Consider the following 23,044-nt stretch of genomic DNA (forward strand, 5'->3'; position numbering starts at 1 on the left):
TATCAGAAATCTTACAGCCGGCTATAGGTCTATGGTATTTTGAAACATAGATTCTACTGCCAATTTTTACCAGGGAAACTCGGCGGTTCGTTTTACTGAGATTTTTTCTCAGTGCATACAAGTCGCAGGCAATTAGAAATCGCTGATAAATTGCGATCTGTTTGTGTTGAATAAAAATATATAAAAATTCAGGTGTAAAAATACAAAATAGAAAGCATTGATTAGAAAAAGACGCTAAAAATGTGACCCGAAACGAATGAAACAAGGTGGTAAATAGTGCTGGGTCCTGACTATTTTCAAAGAAAAGCAATAAGTTAAAAAATTCAATTTGAGTCAAACATTTTTGGCTCTACCGCGTATCAGCACAAGACTGCACTGGAAAAAAAAAAACACATTGGATCTAGAGTCCAGACTTTTAAAAACATCGACAAGAAAAAGTACTCTTGATTCAATCAGAATCTAGCTTAAATCAAGAACCAAGCCTCTAAATTTAAGCGGATTTCGTTTTGATTCAAGCAAAAATCCGATTGAATCAAGAGTATTTTTTCTTGTCAATGTTTTCAAGGGTCTGGACTCTACATCCAGTGTGTTTTTTTTTCCAGTGTGAGGGGAAGATATTTGTATGAAGCACTGATTATTATGCTCAGAATTCAAGCAGTTATTTTTCTTCCTCTTAAATGGACGTATTTCTGTCAAACGGAACTATGTGCATTAAGATATGAGCTCTGAGACCCATAAGAATTGATGCACAAAAGGACTCACGTCATAATGCACATAGTTCCGGTTGGCAGAAATACGTCCAAATGTATGGCATTAGCTACCAGCCGGCACATCCGAGAGTGGGTGTAGCGAAGTCAGTGACCTTAGTTACACTTGGCTCGGATAGGCAACCAAACTAACAGCCTGGCAAAGCGGAGAGTCTCACTAGAATTTGAAGGCGCCTCAAGGAGCATTCTCGGCAATTTCTGACTGCCTGTATCTGTAACGTATATTACATACTGTCCGCATTCCGGATCCAGTGATAGAATCGCAGGATTCAGAGGCTGGAAATTTTGAGAAAAGAATCACAACAAACATGCAACTTGAGAACACATCTCTTAGACCAGCAGCCTTATTGTTGAAATTTACATCAACCTAACAAGTATCAAAAATCAATATATTACAAGGCGCAGATAGAGCTATGTCTCGATTTATCTTGTCGAAATGGCCAGTTACAGTTTCAACAATCAAGCTGCAGAGACGTTTTCTAGTTTAAGAGTGTTAAATGGACTACATTTTGCAATTTGGACCTATAGATTCTAGCCCGGTTTAAAAACAACGTATGTGCCATTAGTTTCCCTATGCAAATAAGTGTTTTTCCAGAAGAACCAGAATTTATAGTTCCAAATTGCAAAATGCAGTCCAAATAACCTCGTATGGCCTCAGAGTCTATGATGCATAGGACCCTTCGGCTGCCAAGAAAAAATCCATGAAAATGAATACCATGTTGTTTCTTTTTGTTTCAGGGTATGATCTAATCGAGTGGCTCATGGAACACTTGGACATAGAAGAATCAGGTGAGGCAAACCAACGTGTAAAAATGTATTCTCCATGATCGCTTTCCTCCAATCATGACCAAGATGTCAGCTTTGAAGAACCTGTCCCAAATTAAAAAATAATTGCTGCCCGCACGCAACCCCACACTCAGACCCCCCCCCCCCCCTTACACCCCTCACACCCCCTTTCTGTACTAGTAAGGATTCTCGCAAAGTGCGCAACACTGTTTTTCTTCCATTAAATTCATTACAAATAATCGATTTGAGATGAGGCAAACTTCCTCGACAAATATTAATTTTTTATATGCATTTAAAGGGACAAAAACCGGTGTTGCTATATTTCTAGAGTCGCCGCTGTTTTGCAAGCTCTCGACGAGGCGTGGATGATCGATTGTTATCGATTTTTTCCCCTTTGAAGGTATGGTAAAGAATCGATTGGACGTATCTCTGCCAAACGGAACTACGCGTGCATCATGACGTGAGCCTCGTCGTTCTTAATGGTCTCAGGGCTCATGTCTAAGTACACATAGTTCCGTTTGGCAGAAATACATCCGATTCGTCCGGATGTTCGTTGCGAACACCCTGTTTATCGATATTTTTCTATAGGTTTAAATGGCAGATCAATCGATATATCGTCACCTTCCAGGCAAAGTATCACAAGCGCCATGCGACGTTTCAAAATTTCCGCCGCCATTTTATTTCTTTACTGAGAAATTGTTCGTTGAATCTGTTTGGAAATTTCACTAAATTTTATCGGCAGCACAAAGAAAATTCAGTGAAATTTTCGGACAGCTTCGTTGAACAATTTCTCCGTAAAAAAATAAAATAGCGGCGGAAATTTTTAAACGTCGCATGGCGCTTGTGATACTTTGCCTGGAAGGTGACGATATAGCAAAGTTTGCCACGCTACTGGTTCTCGATCAGTATTTGAATCGGGTCTGATAGCAACGCACCATAGTCGTATTTTGGAGAAAAATGAGCTGAGAGCAGTTTTGAATCCAAAAGTAGACTTAAGTTTTCTTTCAGTCGCAAATGTATAGTTAAGGAAAATGTTTTGAACCTGAAAATAGACATTAAACCCTATTAATTGGACGTATATCTGCCAAACGGAACTATGTGCATTAAGACATAAGCCCTGAAATCCATAGGAATGTATGCATAACAGGGCTCTCGCCATAATGCACATAGTTCCGTTTGGCAGAAATACATCCAATTAGTCCGAATAACATTGAGCCTTTTAGAGGAATAATACTTCTTTAAACCTCCTCTTCTCGGTTCTAGCTCGGTGCAACCTTTATGCATTTCTATTAAACACGATCTATTATTTTGTAACCTGGAAATCCAGAAACATTAGAGTTTTCGATCCCAAAATGGTTGACAATTTCTCATCTTCTCCTACTCACAAATGTGACCTTCTCCTGTCTTCTCCTCTCCAAATTGTGTTCAGAGACAATGGATGATTGTTCCCTTTAGTTTTCTCCCTTTTTCCAGCCAAAAGCCACTAAAAAAGTACTTTTTGGGCTTGTTTCCGGGCAACTCTGGGATTCTATCTACTCTTGGTTAGAGTAAAACGTGATTACGATACGAGATCTATTCTATCATGATTTTTAGCTCAGGATCTTAGCTGGTTTATGTGCCGCAGAGCAATACCAAGTTCAAATTTTTCGCACACATAGAGGAGTGCTTCCATATGCCTTTGCATATAATTTTAATTTGTAGCATACCTACATATCGTCACATTCCGGCCAAAGTACCAGAAACGCCATGCGACGTTTCAAAATTTCCGCCGTCGTCTTATTTCTTTACAGAGAAATTGTCGGTTGAATCTGTTTGAAAATTTATTGAATTTTATCGGCAATATAGAAAAAATTCAGTGAAATTTCCGGACAGCTTCGTTGAGAAATTTCTCTGTAAATGATTAAAAGGGCGGCGGAAATTTGGCAATGTTGCATGGCGCTTGTGATACTTTGGCCGGAAGGTGACGACACGTAGGTATGCTACAAATTGAAACTTTACATTGCTGTATCGCATTAACCAGCTCTGACGCTCTAAAAATTATAATTTAGGAGTTTCTTATTACAAGGTTTCATTTTAAAATTACTTCAAGGGGACTGCACTTTGATATAAGGATCAACTATTTCTGGATAATTTTAGAAACGACGTAATTGTCATTTTATTCCCGTTAAAGGCAGGCGGTGCTTTTGTGAATGAATGAGAAATAGTAGACACTAATGGACCATTAGACAAGGTACGAATTTAAGCGATCTGATACATGTTTCTTAACCAAAATTTCACGTGGAAAACGATTCACACAACGAAAATTACGGAAACCAACTCCTAACGAAGATATTAACGTTTTTATTTCACATTGGTTACGAGGAATTTGAACTGCCCGCTCACAAGAAACTCAAAACTCTACGTGAGTCAAATCGCCCACTACAACGGTTTCAGCAAGCTTCTCAATCGAGCAATGTTCATTTCCCATCATGTATTGTTCAAACTATTAGCAATTTGCTATAACTGAGCCAAAGCGTCAAGATTAAGGTTGCCAGATTTTTATATCGCAGAGACTGTCATGATAACGTTTAGCGCGCGATGTGAATCACGTAGAGCATTGTGTTTTCATGAGCGGGTGGTTTGAATTCACGCATTAAGAATCATTAAATATCTTCGTAAGGAGTTAATTTCGGTAATTTTCGTTGTATGCATCGTGTTTTACGTACAATTTTGGTTAAGAAACATGTATCAGAATGCTGAAATTCGTACCTTATCTAGTGGTCCATTGCAAAATGTGGTCCAATAAACTTCCCGGGTCCCCGAAAAAAGAGGCATCTTTTTAGGAGGGTTTTCGCTTTATTCTGACAACCCCTCTCTCTCCTCCCCACTCGGCTGAAATAGTGTCTCTATAATTATTCCGTTCTGATAAAATTGATTCAACAAATTGTCACACTCATAGTGATTTTCTCGAATTAAATTGTGTGATGAGAGCGAGGTAGAAGTTAGATAGAACCATCGATCGACCAGCGAGTTTTGAGGAATGAAATAACCTCGCTTTCTTCCGAGACTCGTGATGGTCTCAATTTTAAACTCTCCGAGTTTATAACTCTTTTCCCACGCCAACCGTGAACGATGTAACTTGGATTATGATATTCTCTACCATTCCGAAGCCTAGTTTTGTCCTCTCCCCCAGCATGCAACGTATAATGTTCGTCGTTAGAGCAAAAAGTTTACCCCCAACAAAGTTTTCTATCTTATCAGCCATCTTGTCCCAGCCTCGCGACCTACTGAACGTGCGGTCTAATCTTTGCGAAGCGAACTAGCCAAATCCATGTTTTTTAAAAAATTCGTATCGATTGCGAGACTAGATAGATGAAATCGTTCCTCGGTGTGATAATTTCCTAGTAGATTCTATTTTAATGAAGGAGAACCACGCTCTTACGATTTGGGTAAAAAAAAGACCGCGGTGTCAAAATAGTCAGATGACATTGGCATCATTGCATAGAGGAGTAGTTTGCAAAGATTTTGCGCAAAAAAACGCTCAAACATTTTAAATTGATACGAAGTTACAACGATTTAAAATTTGCAGTTAAACATATTGTACGCCGAAAAAAAATTAGGACGTCGAATTGATATCCTAGTTGTTAAAAAAGATAAGTGACTAAGTACCTCAAATCGTTTGTAAAAAGTGCCCCCAACAGTGTCACTAACTTGTCAAATTAACAGCAAAGGCACTTGAGACAAATGTTATGAGGTCGTCGCTTATTGTTCCAACAATCAGGATGTTAATTCAACATCTTTCTTTATTTCGGTGATAGTATTGAGAAACATCTCTTTAAAGGAAACTTGTTATTTTTGGAGCTCATAATTGAACGTATTTCTGCCAAATGAAACTATGTGCATTATCATATGAGCCCTGCTATGCATGTATTCTTACGGGTCTCAGGGCTCATGTCTCAATGCACATAGTTCTGTTTGGCAGAAATACGTCCAATTATCCGACTGAAATGCTGCTGAATAACTCACTCTTTTCTATTTCGGAGCGACATTTCTACACAATGTTGCAACTTTGCAAGTACCCTCCAAGGGACCGTAGGTTTGCATAGGAAGAGAAAGAGGGGGCGGGGCTGGGCCTCGTTGAGGCCAGGGCATCTTGTTTTTTATTTTTTAATTTTGTTTTTCAATTCGATGTTCTTTTTTACAGTGGAGGCGGTCCACCTGGCCAACCAGCTATGTCAATACGGCTACTTCTTCCCGGTCAGCGATTCAAAAAATCTGGTAGTCAAAGATGACAGCTCTCTATATAGATTTCAGGTACGTCGTTTCATAAAAAAACGAAAACCATAAAAAATCCATTCCACAGATCTTCGATCGGACTACATTTTGCAGTAAGGAACTGCCATATCTGGCCCTTCAATAAAAGCACTTATCTGCGGGGGAAATTATAGCCTAAATCATCGTTTCTCGGGAGAAGAAGCATAACTTCAAGGTTGCAAAATTTACTTAAACAATTCAATGTTTTACAAGAATCATCCGTGCAATTTTGGTCCACATTTTGTCTGGTTTTTGCGTGAGATCGGTAAAAAGTTAGAGACATTTTCAGTTAGATATACTCAAGGTTCTCCTGGAAAAATTGTAATTTGCGGGAGGAACTTTAGCAAACACTAAAATGTAGGTCCGCTCATTCGAAGGAGGAATGACGATATCGACGGTGAAACTACCAAACCACGTATCTCGGTTTGCGACGTCGCAGACTTCCTGTCATACTTTATTTTTTAAATGAAAAACTCCTTAAATCCAGTCTTGAAAATTTCTGTGATTTTTCCTCTTTGTGCGGAGAAAATTCTGTGAAAATTTCAAGGAATGATATTGATTTGGTCTACTTCAAAAAAAATAAAATGTGAGCGTAGATTTTTAAACACCGCAAACGAGATACGTGGTTTGGTAGTTTCACCGTCGATATGCTGTTCCTTAAATAAGTCAGAAATAGTAGTTCCTCCTATTGCCTAATTTAGTCACCGCAAAATGTATGATTTGGAGTGACGCGCGTAGACCGATAGCGATATCGTTAATTTTTTTAGATTAATTTGATGCCATAAAACACCACTGAGCACTCTACTTGTTAGAAATTTCTAAAAGTGCTAAGTCTCAACTTTTTAATTCACAGTTTTTAAGTTGCCAAAGGGCTTGTTCTAAAAGGGCTTGCAAACCAGTCTCCATACTATCAAAATCAGGCCAAATACATCCGCTGAACAGATAGGCCTTCTTCGAACGGCCCAATGTTGGAAGCGCAGGTACGTTGTGCTTAGTGACGTCTGCACGGCCACGGGCAAATAAACTCATGTTAAATATGCACTGTTTGCACTCAACAGCAGTCCGAGCTTTTTTCATGTCTCACACATACTCTAATTTAAGCCCGAGTTTGTTTTTCTTACATCGCCAAGTGCAGCGCACACAATCACGTCTTACTTAAGTAAATTTTATCCCTCGAGACCGTTAAAACTCGCGGAGCAAACTGTACGAACATGAAGTTCGTTCTGCCAAGCTGAGGAAAAACGTCATAAGAACCTTCAAGCGTCGCCAAATTTTCTGCAATAAAGTACGAATTTATTGGAAAAGTTGGAAATATTTGGACCGCGTTTTGCAGAAGGTAACTACGCCACAGCAGCTATCGCCAAATTCGACTGCGCGCTTTAATTTTTTACAAGATAAAGTCTGTGCGGATTCCTTTGAAATTCATAATATATTTGCTTTGCTTTACGCAGCAAATTCAGTGAAATTTGTACAAAAATCTGCACAACCGGTTTCATGTAAAATATTCAATTGCCCAGTTAAATTTGATATTAGCTGATGTGGCTTGGTTGCTTTCTGCTTATCGCGATCCATTTTCATCCAATTTTTCAGACGATCTCGTTCAGAATTACATCTGAAATATCTGAAAATTTCAAGGAATAGTATGCGAAACTTTCGTTCGATATAAAGTTTTCTCTCTAAAAGAGGAAATTTGGCAACATTCAAATGTTCGTACGTCGTTTTTCCTTCGTACGGCAGAACACAGCACTGAACAATACCGACTCAAAATGTGCCTCGAAGGAATGTCGCGCTGTTGTTAGGTTCAAGCCCAACATACAACTAAACCAGCACCGGAGTTAGTTTGTTGCATACCTTCCCTGTTTGAAGGCGCCTTCGTGGCGCACTGTTCAGGCTCTAACGGGTTAAGCGTTTGGCCTGAGCGATTTCATATTTCACATTATATCAAGACACGATGGAAGAATGCTCGCCTCTTTATTGTCTATTATAGGCGACGTTTCACGAATCATTTTTTTTGCAGATCCCTTACTACTGGCCGTGGCAACATCGGAGCCCAGACAACATGGAGTATGCTATTTACCTCGCCAAGAGAACCCTCCGGAATAAGCAACGTCACGCTTTGGAAGACTATGAACTGGTGAGCCACCCCTCCCTATTATTTTTTCATCAAAGACCCAGCCTCTAGGAAATTTGTTTTTATTTTTCATCTACGGATGGTGCTGGGTCGCAGGAGACGTCAGCCTGGTCAACAACCATATCAAAGGCTTCTGCTGTATTCCGTTGGTTATACACTGAAAAATTGAGAATGAAAATAGAAAGAAGACAGAAAAAAGTGTAAAATTGCCTGGAATTTTGCAATAGTTATCGATTACCGGTATATCTATCGTTCCCTATTATTTTATGGTCTATCGCTCCCCGTTATTTTATGGAAATGTTTTTCTCCAAGCAGGGCTAAACCATCGGTACCGAGAAAAAGCGGTTTTTTAAGCCATCGACTGGTTTACAAGTTCGCATTGTTCCAGTTTGACACGGTTTCTATAGTTTACTGCCGTGTTAAGGGAGAGCGCCGCATGAGCATTCAAATATTTCCAAATTCCTTTTTAGGAAATATTTATTTTGGGAGAAAGTCATGAATATTTTTTTTTTGAAAATTTCTGACTCTTTACATGAAAGTACGAACGAAATTCTCTGATAAATCGGAATTGAAATATTCCTAAATTTTCTTGAAAATTAGTGATTTGTCGAAGAAAATTTGGCAACGCCTGAAGGCTCATACGGCGTTTTTCCTTAGCATGGCAGTACAGAACGATTTTACATAGATTGCTTTTTAAATTTTGATCAAGCTTGTAGCATATTTCTTAGACAAACTTCTTAGACAAACCTACCATTTTTTTTTTTTTTTTTTTTTTTTTTTTTTTTTTTTTTTTAGTGAGGATTTTGATTTAACGGAAATATTGGTAGGTGTTAAAAAATCTGAGTCATTTTCGAATTTCGCATTATAAAACTTGTGGTAACGCCACATTCGACATTTATCTAGTTTGTTTATCTTTCTATATTTACGCAAAACCATCGAGGATCGATATATTAAGTAATATTAAAACGTTAATTTTAGTTTCATGTAATACTATAATGAAGTAGCATAATTATTATTGCAGTTGCTATTGTTAAATAAAACTTTACAAGAAGTCTAACCAAAACGTGTAATTTTTTAGGAGGCCCTGAATAGTTTAAAAAAGAATTTGGCATCAAAATGGGAGGCAATAACTATGCATGCAGAGGAGCAGGTAAGAAATTTTATTATATCTTATTTTAGATATTTATTGTAATAGGCATTTAATACAAATTTCTACCTGATTATAATCCGACAATAAATGGATAGCTCCGTCGATGTCCGTGGTTTATTTGATTAAATTCCCTGGTCCCCACAATTTAACCTTATTTTGTGCTCGAAAAGTTCCAGATTTGTTTTTCAATCTTAGGAACTTAATTTTGCTACAGAAAAACCAGGAATAAACTCCAAGACCGTGCACATATAGAGCGTAATAGTAGAATTATTGATCAAAATGAAAATTATTGAATTCCTAAATTGTTCGAAGATAATGCATTGATTTTCAACCAATAAATTGGTTCGAGTCATCGAAAATCACGATAATTTCTGTTAAAAAACTCCATTATTTTTGGTAGATGTTGGCAACGTAGCGGCACTGGTGAACATAACTTATTTATCTATTTTATCATATTTAAAAATATCCAAAGCATTCAACTATTTTTTTCTTCAGAGAATTGACAGCATCAAGATAGTTTTAAAATTGGTTGTATTTTTCGAAAATACTGCAACGTCGCAAAAGTTTTTTTGTTATAGAAGCACACGTCGTAAAAATACGCTGACATATATTAATATTCTTATTAGAAGTGTGCAATGTCGCATCTTAAGATTAGTTTCATTTTCGACCTATGCAACGCAACAATGATAAAAGTTAAAATAAGAAACGTAAAACAAGCTGAATTTTTCCTAGAAAAGTAATTGAGGACGAACGATTGACTCAAAAGAGGCGCACGAGAAGATCTCACACGTTAGTCACGATCAGAATCAATTTTTCGAGCACAGCAAGAGACGGTACACACGCAAATTCTGCCTCGCAGAAACTTAGTTAGGTTCAAACCTAACATACAACTAAACCAGCACCGAAGACAGTTTCTTGCCTACCCATCCTATTTGAAGGCGTTTCAGTGGCGTGTTGCTCACCATCGCCATAAGTGAAGTCGCTCACCGTGTTTTGGGCAAAGTGTTGTCTCTGCATATGAATGAGTTTGGCGTTAGGAATTCAATTTGCATTCATTGCGACGTTGCAGTATTTCCCGAAAAGTTAATGTTAAATTATTGCGACGTTGCAGTATCTTCTCAGAAATTCAAGCATTTATATGTAGTTTTAATGCGGCACACCACAGGTTTTCCGAATGATGCACTCACTTCATTATCACTGTGAAGATTGAAGAATTATTCAAATATTGGATTTATTTATCAATTTTGAATTAGTATTGTATCATTAAGACGGCGCCAAGTTTCTTGAAAAATTCTACTTTTTTTGTTCCTAGGCGCCATCTCTGTATTATGTTAAATTATAAAATATAAATGTAAATTATGAATTATATGCCAAAGATTAACCATTTTATGTTATAATTTCGACGTTGCTAGGTACTTTATAAGAAAAAAAACTGATTTGTTTAAGTACTCTAACCATGTCAATCTTCAACTAGACAATTAAAAATCCATGCAACGCATATAATTCATTATTCAAGAAACTTGGCGCCGTCTTAATGATACAATACTAATTCAAAATTGATAAATAAATCCAATATTTGAATAATTCTTCAATCTTCACAGTGATAATGAAGTGAGTGCATCATTCGGAAAACCTGTGGTGTGCCGCATTAAAACTACATATAAATGCTTGAATTTCTGAGAAGATACTGCAACGTCGCAATAATTTAACATTAACTTTTCGGGAAATACTGCAACGTCGCAATGAATGCAAATTGAATTCCTAACGCCAAACTCATTCATATGCAGAGACAACACTTTGCCCAAAACACGGTGAGCGACTTCACTTATGGCGATGGTGAGCAACACGCCACTGAAACGCCTTCAAATAGGATGGGTAGGCAAGAAACTGTCTTCGGTGCTGGTTTAGTTGTATGTTAGGTTTGAACCTAACTAAGTTTCTGCGAGGCAGAATTTGCGTGTGTACCGTCTCTTGCTGTGCTCGAAAAATTGATTCTGATCGTGACTAACGTGTGAGATCTTCTCGTGCGCCTCTTTTGAGTCAATCGTTCGTCCTCAATTACTTTTCTAGGAAAAATTCAGCTTGTTTTACGTTTCTTATTTTAACTTTTATCATTGTTGCGTTGCATAGGTCGAAAATGAAACTAATCTTAAGATGCGACATTGCACACTTCTAATAAGAATATTAATATATATCAGCGTATTTTTACGACGTGTGCTTCTATAACAAAAAACCCTTTGCGACGTTGCAGTATTTTCGAAAAATACAACCAATTTTGAAACTATCTTGATGTTGTTAATTCTCTGAAGAAAAAATATTTGAATGCTTTGGATATTTTTAAATATGATAAAGTAGATAAATAAGTTATGTTCACCAGTGCCGTTACGTTGCCAACATCTACCAAAAATAATGGAGTTTTTTCAAAGAAATTATCGTGATTTTCGATAACTAGAACCATTTTTTTGGTTGAAAATCAATGCATTATCTTCGAACAATTTAGAAATTTATCTATTGTATCTTCTAACAACTCAAATTGCTCATGATTGTCACGTTTCTTTCAATAAACAATCAAATCATGCCCATATTCTTTCAGACTAAATTTTTTAAAAAGTTATCGTAACGTTGACAAATTTCACTGAAAATTAAGGGTGTGATATTTTATTGTAACTAATAATTCATAAAAAAAAAATGATATTGCTGGCTCAACAATTTTGTGGTTAAAAAAACTGTCAGACATGTTTCGGTGCAGATTTTACATTAGAGAAATGCTAATTTAACCAACCTCATGGTTAAATTAGCTCTCCACCATTGTATAATGTACATTTAAAAAATGTCGGACTTCGGACATATTTTTTATCAACTTAATTGTGAAATCAGCAATATCATTTTTTTCCGTAAATTATGAGTTACGAGAAAATATCACACCCTTAATTTTCAGTGAAATGTGTCAACGTTGCACTGAGTTTTTACAAAATTTAGTCCAGCAGAATATAGACGTGATTTGATTGTTCATTGATAGATTATCATTGTGTTCTTAGATAGAAGAGTGTTCTTAAGATTGCTGACTGTCCTTCAATAAACAGCCAACACTGGTAAAAAAAACCTCTCGGACCAATGCCGTGGTGCATTGACTTAAGAGAGCAGTTTCTTGTCACCGGATTTAAGAGTCTTGAACTCTTGTTTCAAGCGGATTCTGCATTGATTCAAGCGGATTTTGCATTGATTCAAGCGGATTTTGCATTGAAACAAGAGTCCAGACTCTTAAATCCGGCGACAAGAAACTGCACTCTGGAACCAAGAGGTTTTTTTTACCAGTGAAAACACGATTTTAAGTGATGAACTTTTTCGGGATTTTCAGGTGAGGCTGGCGAAGGACCGCAAGAAGGGGGACAAAATCGTGGCGGACAGTCAAGAGCGAGCTTACTGGCGGGTTCATCGACCCCCGCCTGGGTACACCAGCTTGTTAGAACCAGTGCCTGTTTGCAGGGGGCGAGGTGGCACGTCCTCAAAGAAAAGACGAGGGTCAACAGAACTCCACAGAGAGGTTGTTTGCTTACGTCATCGTACATAGTCCAACCGCTTATTTTCACTGCTTTGTTCCCGACGCCCGGTTCCTCAACCGCTAACTACCTCTGCCGCGCTGAGGAAGAACGCCGTATGAGCATTCAAGAGTTGCCAAATTTCCTTAGATGAAAAGTGTATTTTTGACAACATTCATGCATATTTTTCCTTGAAATTTTAAGATACCCTAGATTAAATTGTGTACAAAATTGTATGAAAATTTTGGAAAATAATATTTAGAATTTTCCCAGTAAATTCGGTTTTTATCAGAGGAAATTTGGCCGTCGGAAGGCTCATACGGCGTTTTTCCTCAGCATGGCAGAGTTAGGAGCCGCCATTTTTTCCTCCACCTTCTCAACTCATCTCATCGAGATGGGGAAAATGGGAGTTGAAAATCATTTCCTTCACCTCACTCCTCACACGGAGAAAAAAGCTTAGTGCATGGAACCCGAAGTTGAGGTCATATGGATCTCTGAAGTTTCCGGATCACACATCCGAAAACTTGAGGTCCAGCTGCCGAAGGTCGGGTCAGATATCTGAAGTATTTCGGTCTATACCAAAGAGTTCGGGTAATGCACACCGTAACTCCGGGTCATACCGAGGTACTTCAGATGTCTGACCCGAACTTCAGCAGCTGGACCTCAAGTTTTCGGATGCGTAATCCGAAGACTTCAGAGATCCATTACATCAACTTTGGGTCCCGCACACGAAATGTTTTTCTCCGTGCAATAAAGCGGAAGAAGTTTGTTTAAAACATGACTATTTTGGGCACTTTCTAGTTTCATACCAAAATTTGACAGTTACTGTGTTAATTGTTCCTGATGATTGGTCAACATTTTTAGTCCGTTTGGATGAAGAGGGAGCAGGGTGATGTTCCCATGTTTGCTGAATTTAAAAATTCGATATTTCTGGAATATTTTGAATGAAATATAGCGTAGTGTGCTAGTTGAAAAATTTTCTCTGAAAGGATACTCGAGGCGTCTAGAGCCAAAAGCGGCAATTTCTCCTTGTCTAAAAGAACCCCGCACCTTCCTTATGGGAAATCCCCCCCAGTCAAACGCGATGCCGCTTGGATATGTTGCTCAGCTCGTCATTCTGATCAAAAGCTCTAATGGGCCCAAAGAGATCCCATGTGCGGTTTTCGAGATATTCGCTGTTTTATGTGCGTAAACGGAGGTTTCGCGCGCTCCCGCCGGAAGCCATACCAGTGTGCGGCGCCGCTCGTGCCCTTCCCTTCCAGTCCTCTCCGACCCCTCTCCGCTGCCCCGCCACCCATACCTTGGCTCCTCAACCGCTCCAACTCCGACGCTCACGAGGCTGCGCCCATTATTACCGGACCGCGCCCGCACGCCGTCTTCTTACGCGGCCTCTCCTTCGGCCATGTCGCCTCTTTTTCTCATCGACCCTTCCTGCAAGTCTTGAAAAACCTTTAAGAAGTCCATTTTTACTAAACATGATGATGCCAATGTCACAAATAATACAAAGAGAGAGAAAAGGAAAGAGAGGAAAAACAAATGATAATCCATGCGAAAGTATATGGAGAAGAGTCGGAATGCCTAAGAGATCGCTAAATGAAACAAGCTTTTTTTTATTTTTCCCCCCTTTTCCTTTCTTTTTTTCTTCATTTTTCTCACTCGGAAGCAGTGACAGTAACTTCTGTTGGAAGATGATGTTGAGGTTTTTTTTTTTTTTTTTTTTTATCACGTGGAGGAGGTTGAGGGGAATCAGTCGGCTGACGATGCCCATGTAGAAACTAAGTTTGACTTAGTCTTGACTTAGTCGAACCGCACCAATGGAGGAGGAGAGAGGGATCATTACTAACTGAACTCAAGGAAGAGAGATGTCCATTCAGGCGTAAATGGTCACATTTTAAGTCGCTCTTACTTGCAGCACCACCTTATCAGCCATCTTATTATCTGCTGATTGTATCCTCTAATCAGATGATCACTGGTCGACAGACAGATCGGTCAAGAATGTCAGCTTTCAGGGAACTTTAATCATTGATGTCAGATGATCGTGCCAAATACGGCATTTTCTCTTTGATGCTTTTAAAATTGAATTTTAGCAATTTAGAATGAAATGTGGAAACTATGATCAAATCATTTGATAAGCCAAGCAACTGCCTCCTTTTCTGTTGTCGTAACTCCAACGTGAACTGTAATTCTGGTTGAATCAACCGGAAAATCTGGTTGCGAAATACAACCAGAAATTCTGGTTTGTGACAACAGAACTTTTTTTCAGTGTAATTGCCCCCGGGGTCGGCCTCTTCCTTTCGATTGGCGCCAGTGGCGTGGCGTGCTTTGCGATATATCGATTGTCCTGCTATTTAAACCTATGGTAAAGAATCGATTTTTAAGGTGTTCGCTGCGAACACCCTGATTATCGATCCTTTTCCATAGGTTTAAATGGTACAACAATCGATATATCGCAAAGCACGCCACGCCACTGATTGGCGCGTGCTGCAAGTTGAAACGCCTCATACTATGACCATCTATGCCTACGTGGACCTCTCTTCTCCATAATTTTAGGTGATAGTGAACCTCTATTATTGCAGTTCGGCGAAGTTGCATTTTGTCCGGAAACAACTCAGAGACAACCCTAAGTTTTCAATGAACCCCAGCCGATGGTATGCTTTCTCGCAATGCCGGCTTTTCGCGTGTTCCCCTCCCTAGCCGTGGAGGAGGAGTGTTTTACACGGGTTAGTGTCTGTGCTTCGCATGGCGCGTTCCCCTCGAGCCCCTCTTCCTCATTTTAAAGAAGTAACCCAACAATTTACTGAGACTTTGGCACCTAGCGATCAGTAGCATGGGCAATGGTAGGCAGCTTGATGTCCAGCCCTCCTCTCCCTTAAGAACCACGAAAGCATCGTTTCACCACGGAGAAGCCTGGACCTCCCAGCACCGACTGTTCGGGCCGCCCGATTCGCTGAAAAAAAAACTACGAATAGTCCGCTGATATAGTTGCGGGATCTCAAAATCGAAAGCTGCAGAAAAGTGCGGAAGTATATACTTAGGTAACCCTTTTAAACACGGAAAAGTAACAAGCCAACTGACTTTGCGATTGTGTTGAACTACTAGGATTCTCCTTGCCTTTTGTCCTTTGTCTTTGGGAGTTCGCTCGCGTCCGAGTCCTGGGAGACGCCAGTGAGCTACCCCTACGGGCGCCTGCGTATATTCTCCTTCTGAGGCTGGGGAATCTTGGCTGGGGGATTCCTGACGATTAGGATTCACTAACTACTAACTGACGTACAAACTTACCGAAAATGATCACTAGGCAGGCCAAAAAAAGTCGAAGCTAAGGCACACTTGGCCTCAAATTGGGCATCGTCAGCCGACTGATTCCCCTCAACCTCCTCCACGTGATAAAAAAAAAAAAAAAAAAAAACCTCAACATCATCTTCCAACAGAAGTTACTGTCACTGCTTCCGAGTGAGAAAAATGAAGAAAAAAAGAAAGGAAAAGGGGGGAAAAATAAAAAAAAGCTTGTTTCATTTAGCGATCTCTTAGGCATTCCGACTCTTCTCCATATACTTTCGCATGGATTATCATTTGTTTTTCCTCTCTTTCCTTTTCTCTCTCTTTGTATTATTTGTGACATTGGCATCATCATGTTTAGTAAAAATGGACTTCTTAAAGGTTTTTCAAGACTTGCAGGAAGGGTCGATGAGAAAAAGAGGCGACATGGCCGAAGGAGAGGCCGCGTAAGAAGACGGCGTGCGGGCGCGGTCCGGTAATAATGGGCGCAGCCTCGTGAGCGTCGGAGTTGGAGCGGTTGAGGAGCCAAGGTATGGGTGGCGGGGCAGCGGAGAGGGGTCGGAGAGGACTGGAAGGGAAGGGCACGAGCGGCGCCGCACACTGGTATGGCTTCCGGCGGGAGCGCGCGAAACCTCCGTTTACGCACATAAAACAGCGAATATCTCGAAAACCGCACATGGGATCTCTTTGGGCCCATTAGAGCTTTTGATCAGAATGACGAGCTGAGCAACATATCCAAGCGGCATCGCGTTTGACTGGGGGGGATTTCCCATAAGGAAGGTGCGGGGTTCTTTGTGCAATCATATCACTTTTCTGTGAGGGACAACCAAAATGTCAAGCTGTTTTTAAACATTTCCAAATTTTCTCGCTCGATAACAGATAATCCACGAGAATACATTAACATGGAGGCTTTCTCGTTCTTTCTATGTTTTAAAATCATAATGATCGCACCATTTTTAGACACGGCAATGGAGATTGCCGCTTTTTGTTCTAGACGCCTCATTTATGCTATTATGGAGGTTGCACCAAAGCGGTGAGGAGGATTAAAAAATAAATGATCCGAGTAACAAATGTTTGCTTTCATACAAAGGATCGCGACTCCCATTCCGAGGTTGAAAGATTGACTCAAACAGAGCAATTTGTTAAAAAAATAAGAGCATAAAATTCCTGTCCTAAATGTTTCAGATTGTTGCGCATAATCAGATGGATAATTCGTCACCTTCCAGGCAAAGTATCACAAGCGCCATGCGACGTTTAAAAATTTCCGCCGCCATTTTATTTTTCTACTGAGAAATTGTTGGTTGAATCTGTTTGGAAATTTCACTAAATTTTATCGGCAGCACAGAGAAAATTCAGTGAAATTTTCGTACAGCTTCGTTGAACAATTTCTCTGTAAAAAAAATAAAATGGCGGCGGAAATTTTTAAACGTCGCATGGCGCTTGTGATACTTTGCCTGGAAGGTGACGAATTGTTGTAATAATTTCTAGTCAGATGCGCTCAATAGTCACTTAGTAAAAATAAATTTACGATCGAAAATTCTACGGCGTTGAAATGTAGTTACCCACGTTCTTTTGCCTGAATATGACAAAACGTAGCAAGAGCCTCCAACAACCACCTTCAAATAAAAATTTAATGAAAATTAAACCTGTCGAACTATGAAATGGACGTATTTCTACCAAACAGACCTATGTGGAGGTGAGAAATGTGGGGTGTGCTCATTAGTTCTCTTTGCGTAAGAGTGAATGAGAATAATTGTGCGCCAGTGACGTCAGCGGCAATGATCGATCCGACTCGAGAGGAGGTGATCGTCGTCGGGGCGCTGTAACTCATGAGCCCTGTCCACAAGGCTCTCTTGCCATGCCCGCGGCTCATGAGTTCCGCATTCAGTTGCACATAGGTCTCTTTGATAGAATGCAAAATCCCGCTTTTCCAATTCTTCAAAAGGAACCACGCCCACTGACCACATTGCTTCTTATGCAGCTTCCTAGAGCACACCCCATATTTCTCACCTCCACATAGGTCTCTTTGGTAGAAATACGTCCAAATTAAACCCGTGTTTTTATTTCAGGTGCAGTTCCTGAGAAGCTGTTTGAGCAGGACCCGAGTAAAAACATCTGTTGCCTTAGAAAGTTTAGTTCAACATTGCGAGTTGTATCTGGAATTCGATCCTCTTCTCAGTGGTGCCCAGCCATGCAATCCATGGCACCTGCAGCCGTCGGAGGAGCCTCAATTCTGGCTTTATAATAGTTCCTTGTGAGTAATATTCAATGTTTTCAGAATATTGTGACTTGATACATCCACCACGAACTGACGGACTCCGATTAGTCCAGTCAATCTGGCCCAAAAAAGGGGTCTACTTTGCGAAAATCTGAGGAGAAAAAAGTAAGACGGATTCCTATGTAATTTGGGTCGCTGAATCCGAATCTGATGTTTGCCAACAAAAATTTTGACCGGAAATGGCCGCCATCTTGAAAAAATGGCGGAAAATCACGTTTTTCCCCCAAAATCCCCAAAATCTCACTTATTTTGGGGTTTTCGACAAAATAAGTTATCTTCACTTTTAAAGTACGTAAAATTTCCTATCAAACGGCTTTTAGATTTTTGAAATCGAACAATTAGGGTAAAAGTTATGGGCGATCGCGTTAGGGGTGGTTTTAGGGGTTGATGAATTTTTCACCAAAATTGCTGCGTAAAAACGCTGTATGTAAATAAGTGAGATTTTGGGGGATTTTGGGGAAAAAACGTGATCCGCTTTCAGACGGCCTTTCGGTCAAATTGTGACTTGAAGCGTGGATTAGCCCTTGTGGCTATTTGAAGTCGTAAACAAAAATAAATAAAAAAAATTCGCAAAATAAAATGCCAGATTGACTGGACTCGATGGTGATTTTAAAAAGATCTACACCATCGTTCACGTCCTTGCAGTTTTTGCAACACTTCAAAAATTGAGAAAAAAATTTATCAAAATGTCGTAGTTCGTGTTGGTAAATATTAGAGCTAATTTGTGTACTATTTTCCTTTACGAAAATGAAGTAAGAAGAGCAGGGCCGGATTTACCTACTTGCCGCCCATGGGCCGCCTGTATTTTGCCGCCCCCTTCTCATTCATTTTGAAATACCAATAAAAACCATCAAGTAAGCTTGCCAGCGGGGGAGGGGTGCATAAGAATTGTTTACTCGTGTTGAACATATTTTTTGGGAAAGCCCTGTTAACACTACTAGCAAAAGTTCACGGAACTTTGCGCGAAAGTTAAGTTCCGTAAACCTATCTCTGTGTGGACAAGACCTTCGATTTATAAGAAATGAACGAACAAACATAGATGTAGTTTAAGGATTTTAACTTCCGCCGCCGCGCCGCGCCGCGCAGACTGCACTGTGTTTGACGCAATGCGTGAAGTATTCACGCAGTCTTGTAGGCGCTAAGCGTTTCACGCTGACCGCAGTGACCGCACTGTGTTTGATGCAAGGCGTGAAGTATTCGTGCAGTCTTGTAGGCGCTAATATGAGTTACATGCCGACCGCTGCGCCGAGGGCTTCTCCTTTTCATCTCAAGTCCTCGTCATCATTTCTCTCTAAGAGTCGCGCCGTTCCAGGCCAAATTGCGTGTTTGGTTTCTCTCTTAACTCGATTAATGAAAGGTGCTGTCTCTTTTATCACTAAAAGACAACAAAATTAGAAATTACTATACTCTCAGGAAATGAGAGATTTTGTCGCCTTTTCTCGTTTGTAATTTTTTTTTTCAAAATTCGATTTTTTTTTTAAAAAAAATTGCAAAATTTGCCGCCCCCTTGATTTGCCGCCATGGGCCGCGGCCCATGTGGCCACCCCCTTAATCCGGCCCTGAAGAAGAGTAGACGCGCATACTAGTGGAAATGAATAGTCAATAGACATAGTTCATTACGAATCGATCGCGTTTCGACGCTTTAATCGTTTCGCAAACTTTTTTTGTTATAGAAGCACACGTCGTAAAAATACGTTGATATACATATTTATATTCTAATTAGAAGTGTGCAATGTCGCATCATAAGATTAGTTTCATTTTCGACCTATGCAACGCAACAATGATAAAAGTTATAATAAGAAGCATAAAACAAGCTGAATTTTTCCTAGAAAAGTAATTGAGGACGAGCGATTGGCTCAAAAGAGGCGCACGAGAAGATCTCACACGTTAGTCACGATCAGAACCAATTTTCCGAGCACAGCACGAGACGGTACACACTCAAATTCTGCCTCGAAGAAACGTAGTTAGGTTCAAACCTAACATACAACTAAACCAGCACCGAAGACAGTTTGTTGCCTACCCATCCTATTTGAAGGCGTTTCAGTGGCGTGTTGCTCACCATCGCCATAAGTGAAGTCGCTCACCGTGTTTTGGGCAAGGTGTTGTCTTTGCATATGAATGAGTTTGGCGTTAGGAATTCAATTTACATTCATTGCGACGTTGCAGTATTTCCGAAAAGTGGATGTTAAATTATTGCGACGTTGCAGTATCTCCTCAGAAATTCAAGCATTTATATGTAGTTTTAATACGGCACACCACAGGTTTTTCCGAATGATGCACTCACTTCATTATCACTGTGACGTTGAAGAATCATTCAAATAATGGATTTATTTATCAAATTTGAATTAGTATTGTATCATTAAGACGGCGCCAAGTTTCTTGAAAAATTCTACTTTTTTTGTTCGTAAGCGCCATCTCTGTATTATGTTAAATTATAAAATATAAATGTAAATTATGAATTATATGCTAAAGATTCAACCATTTTATGTTATAATTTCGACGTTGCTAGGTACTTTATAAGAAAAAAAAACTGATTCGTTCAAGCACTTTAACCATGTCGATCTTCAACTAGACAATTAAAAATCTATTTAACGCTGACACATTTTAATATTAAAGGTGTTTTTATTTTCTAACAACTCAATATGCTCACGATTGTCACGTTTCCTTCAATAAACAATCAAATCATGCCCATATTTTATCAGACTAAATTTTGTAAAAAGTCATTGTAACGTTGACATATTTCACTGAAAATTAAGGGTTTGCTGCCCCCTTGATTTGCCGCCATGGGCCGCGGCCCATGTGGCCACCCCCTTAATCCGGCCCTGAAGAAGAGTAAACGCGCATTCTAGTGGAAATAAATAGTCACTAGACATAGTTCAATTACGAACCGATTGCGTTTCGACGCTTTAATCTTTTAGGCAAAGTGTTGCTGATTTTGACAACGTACTTTAAAACTCAATGTAAGACTTAGAATTTGTACCAAAGTTTGACGCACGTTGGCGAATTCGCCAACTTTTCTGATTGTTCAATTCTTTGGAAACTAGGTAAATTCAATCAGTTTAAGTGCGATATATATTCGCTGCAGAGTACTCAAGATAAAAAGTCGAAATAATAATATTTTTATCTTATTTCAGGGTGGATGTTCCAACGGAAAAGAGAGTTCGAAGGTGGGCCTTGTCGATGGAGGATTTAGTAAGCGATGAAACAGGTTTGTATCTTCTCTCTCGATTCAATATCATCCCTCATTAATATTTTTTTGAACATTTAGGACATTTATATTTTCTTAAAAATTAAAAACTTATCAACCAAAGCTCTTAAATATTTCTTTGATGTTTAAAATCTAATGCAAGAACATTCTGTGAAAACATCTTTCCCAGTTTAGTCATACATCGACGGTGAAAGTCAGCAATCACATAACTCGTTTGCGGTGTTTAAAAATCTCCGCCTCTGCGTCATTTTTTTGAAGGAGAACCAATTAACATTATTTCTTGAAGTTTTTGCAGAATTTTTTTCGCATTGAGAAGAAAAGTCATGACAGTTTTAAAGAATTGCCGTTGAGTAGTTTTCCATTTAAAAAATGAAGTATGACAGGAAGTCTGCGACGTCGCAAACCGAGTTATGTGATTGCCGACTTACACCGTCGATATGTCAAAATTTAAATGTACTGTATCGGGGTGGGTTGATTCTTAAAGCCGTAGTTTAAAAAAATGAAATGATTGCAATTTCATGAAAGTTTACCCTGCAATATGATTTCTACCTTATTTATATTTATCATTTTATGAAAACACTGCTGATTGGTCTGATCATTTATTCCTCCATCATCATCATTTCTCTTGAGATTAATAGGTTTATTACTGTCCTGCAGTGTACTACCCAACCTAAGTCCTTTTATAAGCAGCGATAAAAAACGATTTTATATTATTCTAGGTCTGCACGAGTTTACGGTTTACCTGAAGAAGGAGTACAATCATGAAAATATCAAGTTTTGGGCAGCCGTGAAAGACCTCAGGAGAAGCGCTCAGTCTCAAATTCCGAAGAAAGTCAAACAAATTTATGAGTGAGTCGCAAATTAAGTTTCTTTGCAATTATTAGAGCCAGGTAATTTTTTCAATTAGAATGGAAAAAAAGCAAACCATTGAATGAGTTTAGTCTCGCGATTATGATATGTGGGACAAAAAACGACAAACAATGTCAGAATAAACTAGAGCTATGCCCTTTTACGTTTTCAGTCTAGAGAGCGGATTTTTGGAGGAAAAATAATTCAAAATTTGAATCTGTTATCTTCAGGGCACGAAATTTTCACGTAATTATACGTCTGTAACTTTTCAACTTTACGAACTGTACTGGGGCAAAAATATACCGAAGCATTAGAAAATCATTTTTCTGGACACTAAAGAGAGTATTCCAACTTTTCGATCCAACTAAAAAAAACTCACTTTGGCTAAAGTTTCCTATGGATGATCACATGACTCGTTGTCTCCCAAACGAAGGAACGTAACTGTAATCAAAGGTTGCGAAATTGACTCAAACAATTCTATTTTTCACGAGAATGTACTTGCGAAATTTGAGTCCAAAATTTGTCTGATTTTTGCATGGGATCAGAGGAAAAACCAATGAAAGTTTCAGTAAAAAATGCCTAAGATTATCTATGTAAAAATGCAATTTACGAGGAGAAATTTGGCAACATTGAAATGTAGTTACATTCTTTTGTGGGAGGAACGACAAACTGTGGTTTTATGTAATAAAACAGTTTAAAAATCAAAATGTACCAAGCATGTCTAGGCATGAACAAATATGTGAAGCACTAATCCAGTTTTTCTTTTC

General features: G+C 39.1%; 1 protein-coding gene across 2 annotated transcripts in view; it reads left to right on the forward strand.

The window, feature by feature from the left end:
• LOC109039877 (regulator of G-protein signaling 7) overlaps positions 1–23,044 on the forward strand; it is an 88,933-nt gene that overhangs the window by 41,877 nt on the left and 24,012 nt on the right. For both annotated transcript variants that reach the window (XM_019055583.2, XM_019055582.2), the window contains exons 4-11: positions 1,506–1,556; positions 5,737–5,846; positions 7,864–7,980; positions 9,056–9,127; positions 12,486–12,671; positions 18,012–18,196; positions 21,355–21,428; positions 22,148–22,277. In XM_019055583.2, the coding sequence (XP_018911128.2) occupies positions 1,506–1,556; positions 5,737–5,846; positions 7,864–7,980; positions 9,056–9,127; positions 12,486–12,671; positions 18,012–18,196; positions 21,355–21,428; positions 22,148–22,277 (925 nt within the window). The remainder of the gene's footprint in view (positions 1–1,505; positions 1,557–5,736; positions 5,847–7,863; positions 7,981–9,055; positions 9,128–12,485; positions 12,672–18,011; positions 18,197–21,354; positions 21,429–22,147; positions 22,278–23,044) is intronic.

The sequence above is a fragment of the Bemisia tabaci genome, chromosome 5 (genome assembly GCF_918797505.1).
Source record: "Bemisia tabaci chromosome 5, PGI_BMITA_v3".
NCBI classification, from domain to species: Eukaryota; Metazoa; Arthropoda; class Insecta; order Hemiptera; family Aleyrodidae; genus Bemisia; species Bemisia tabaci.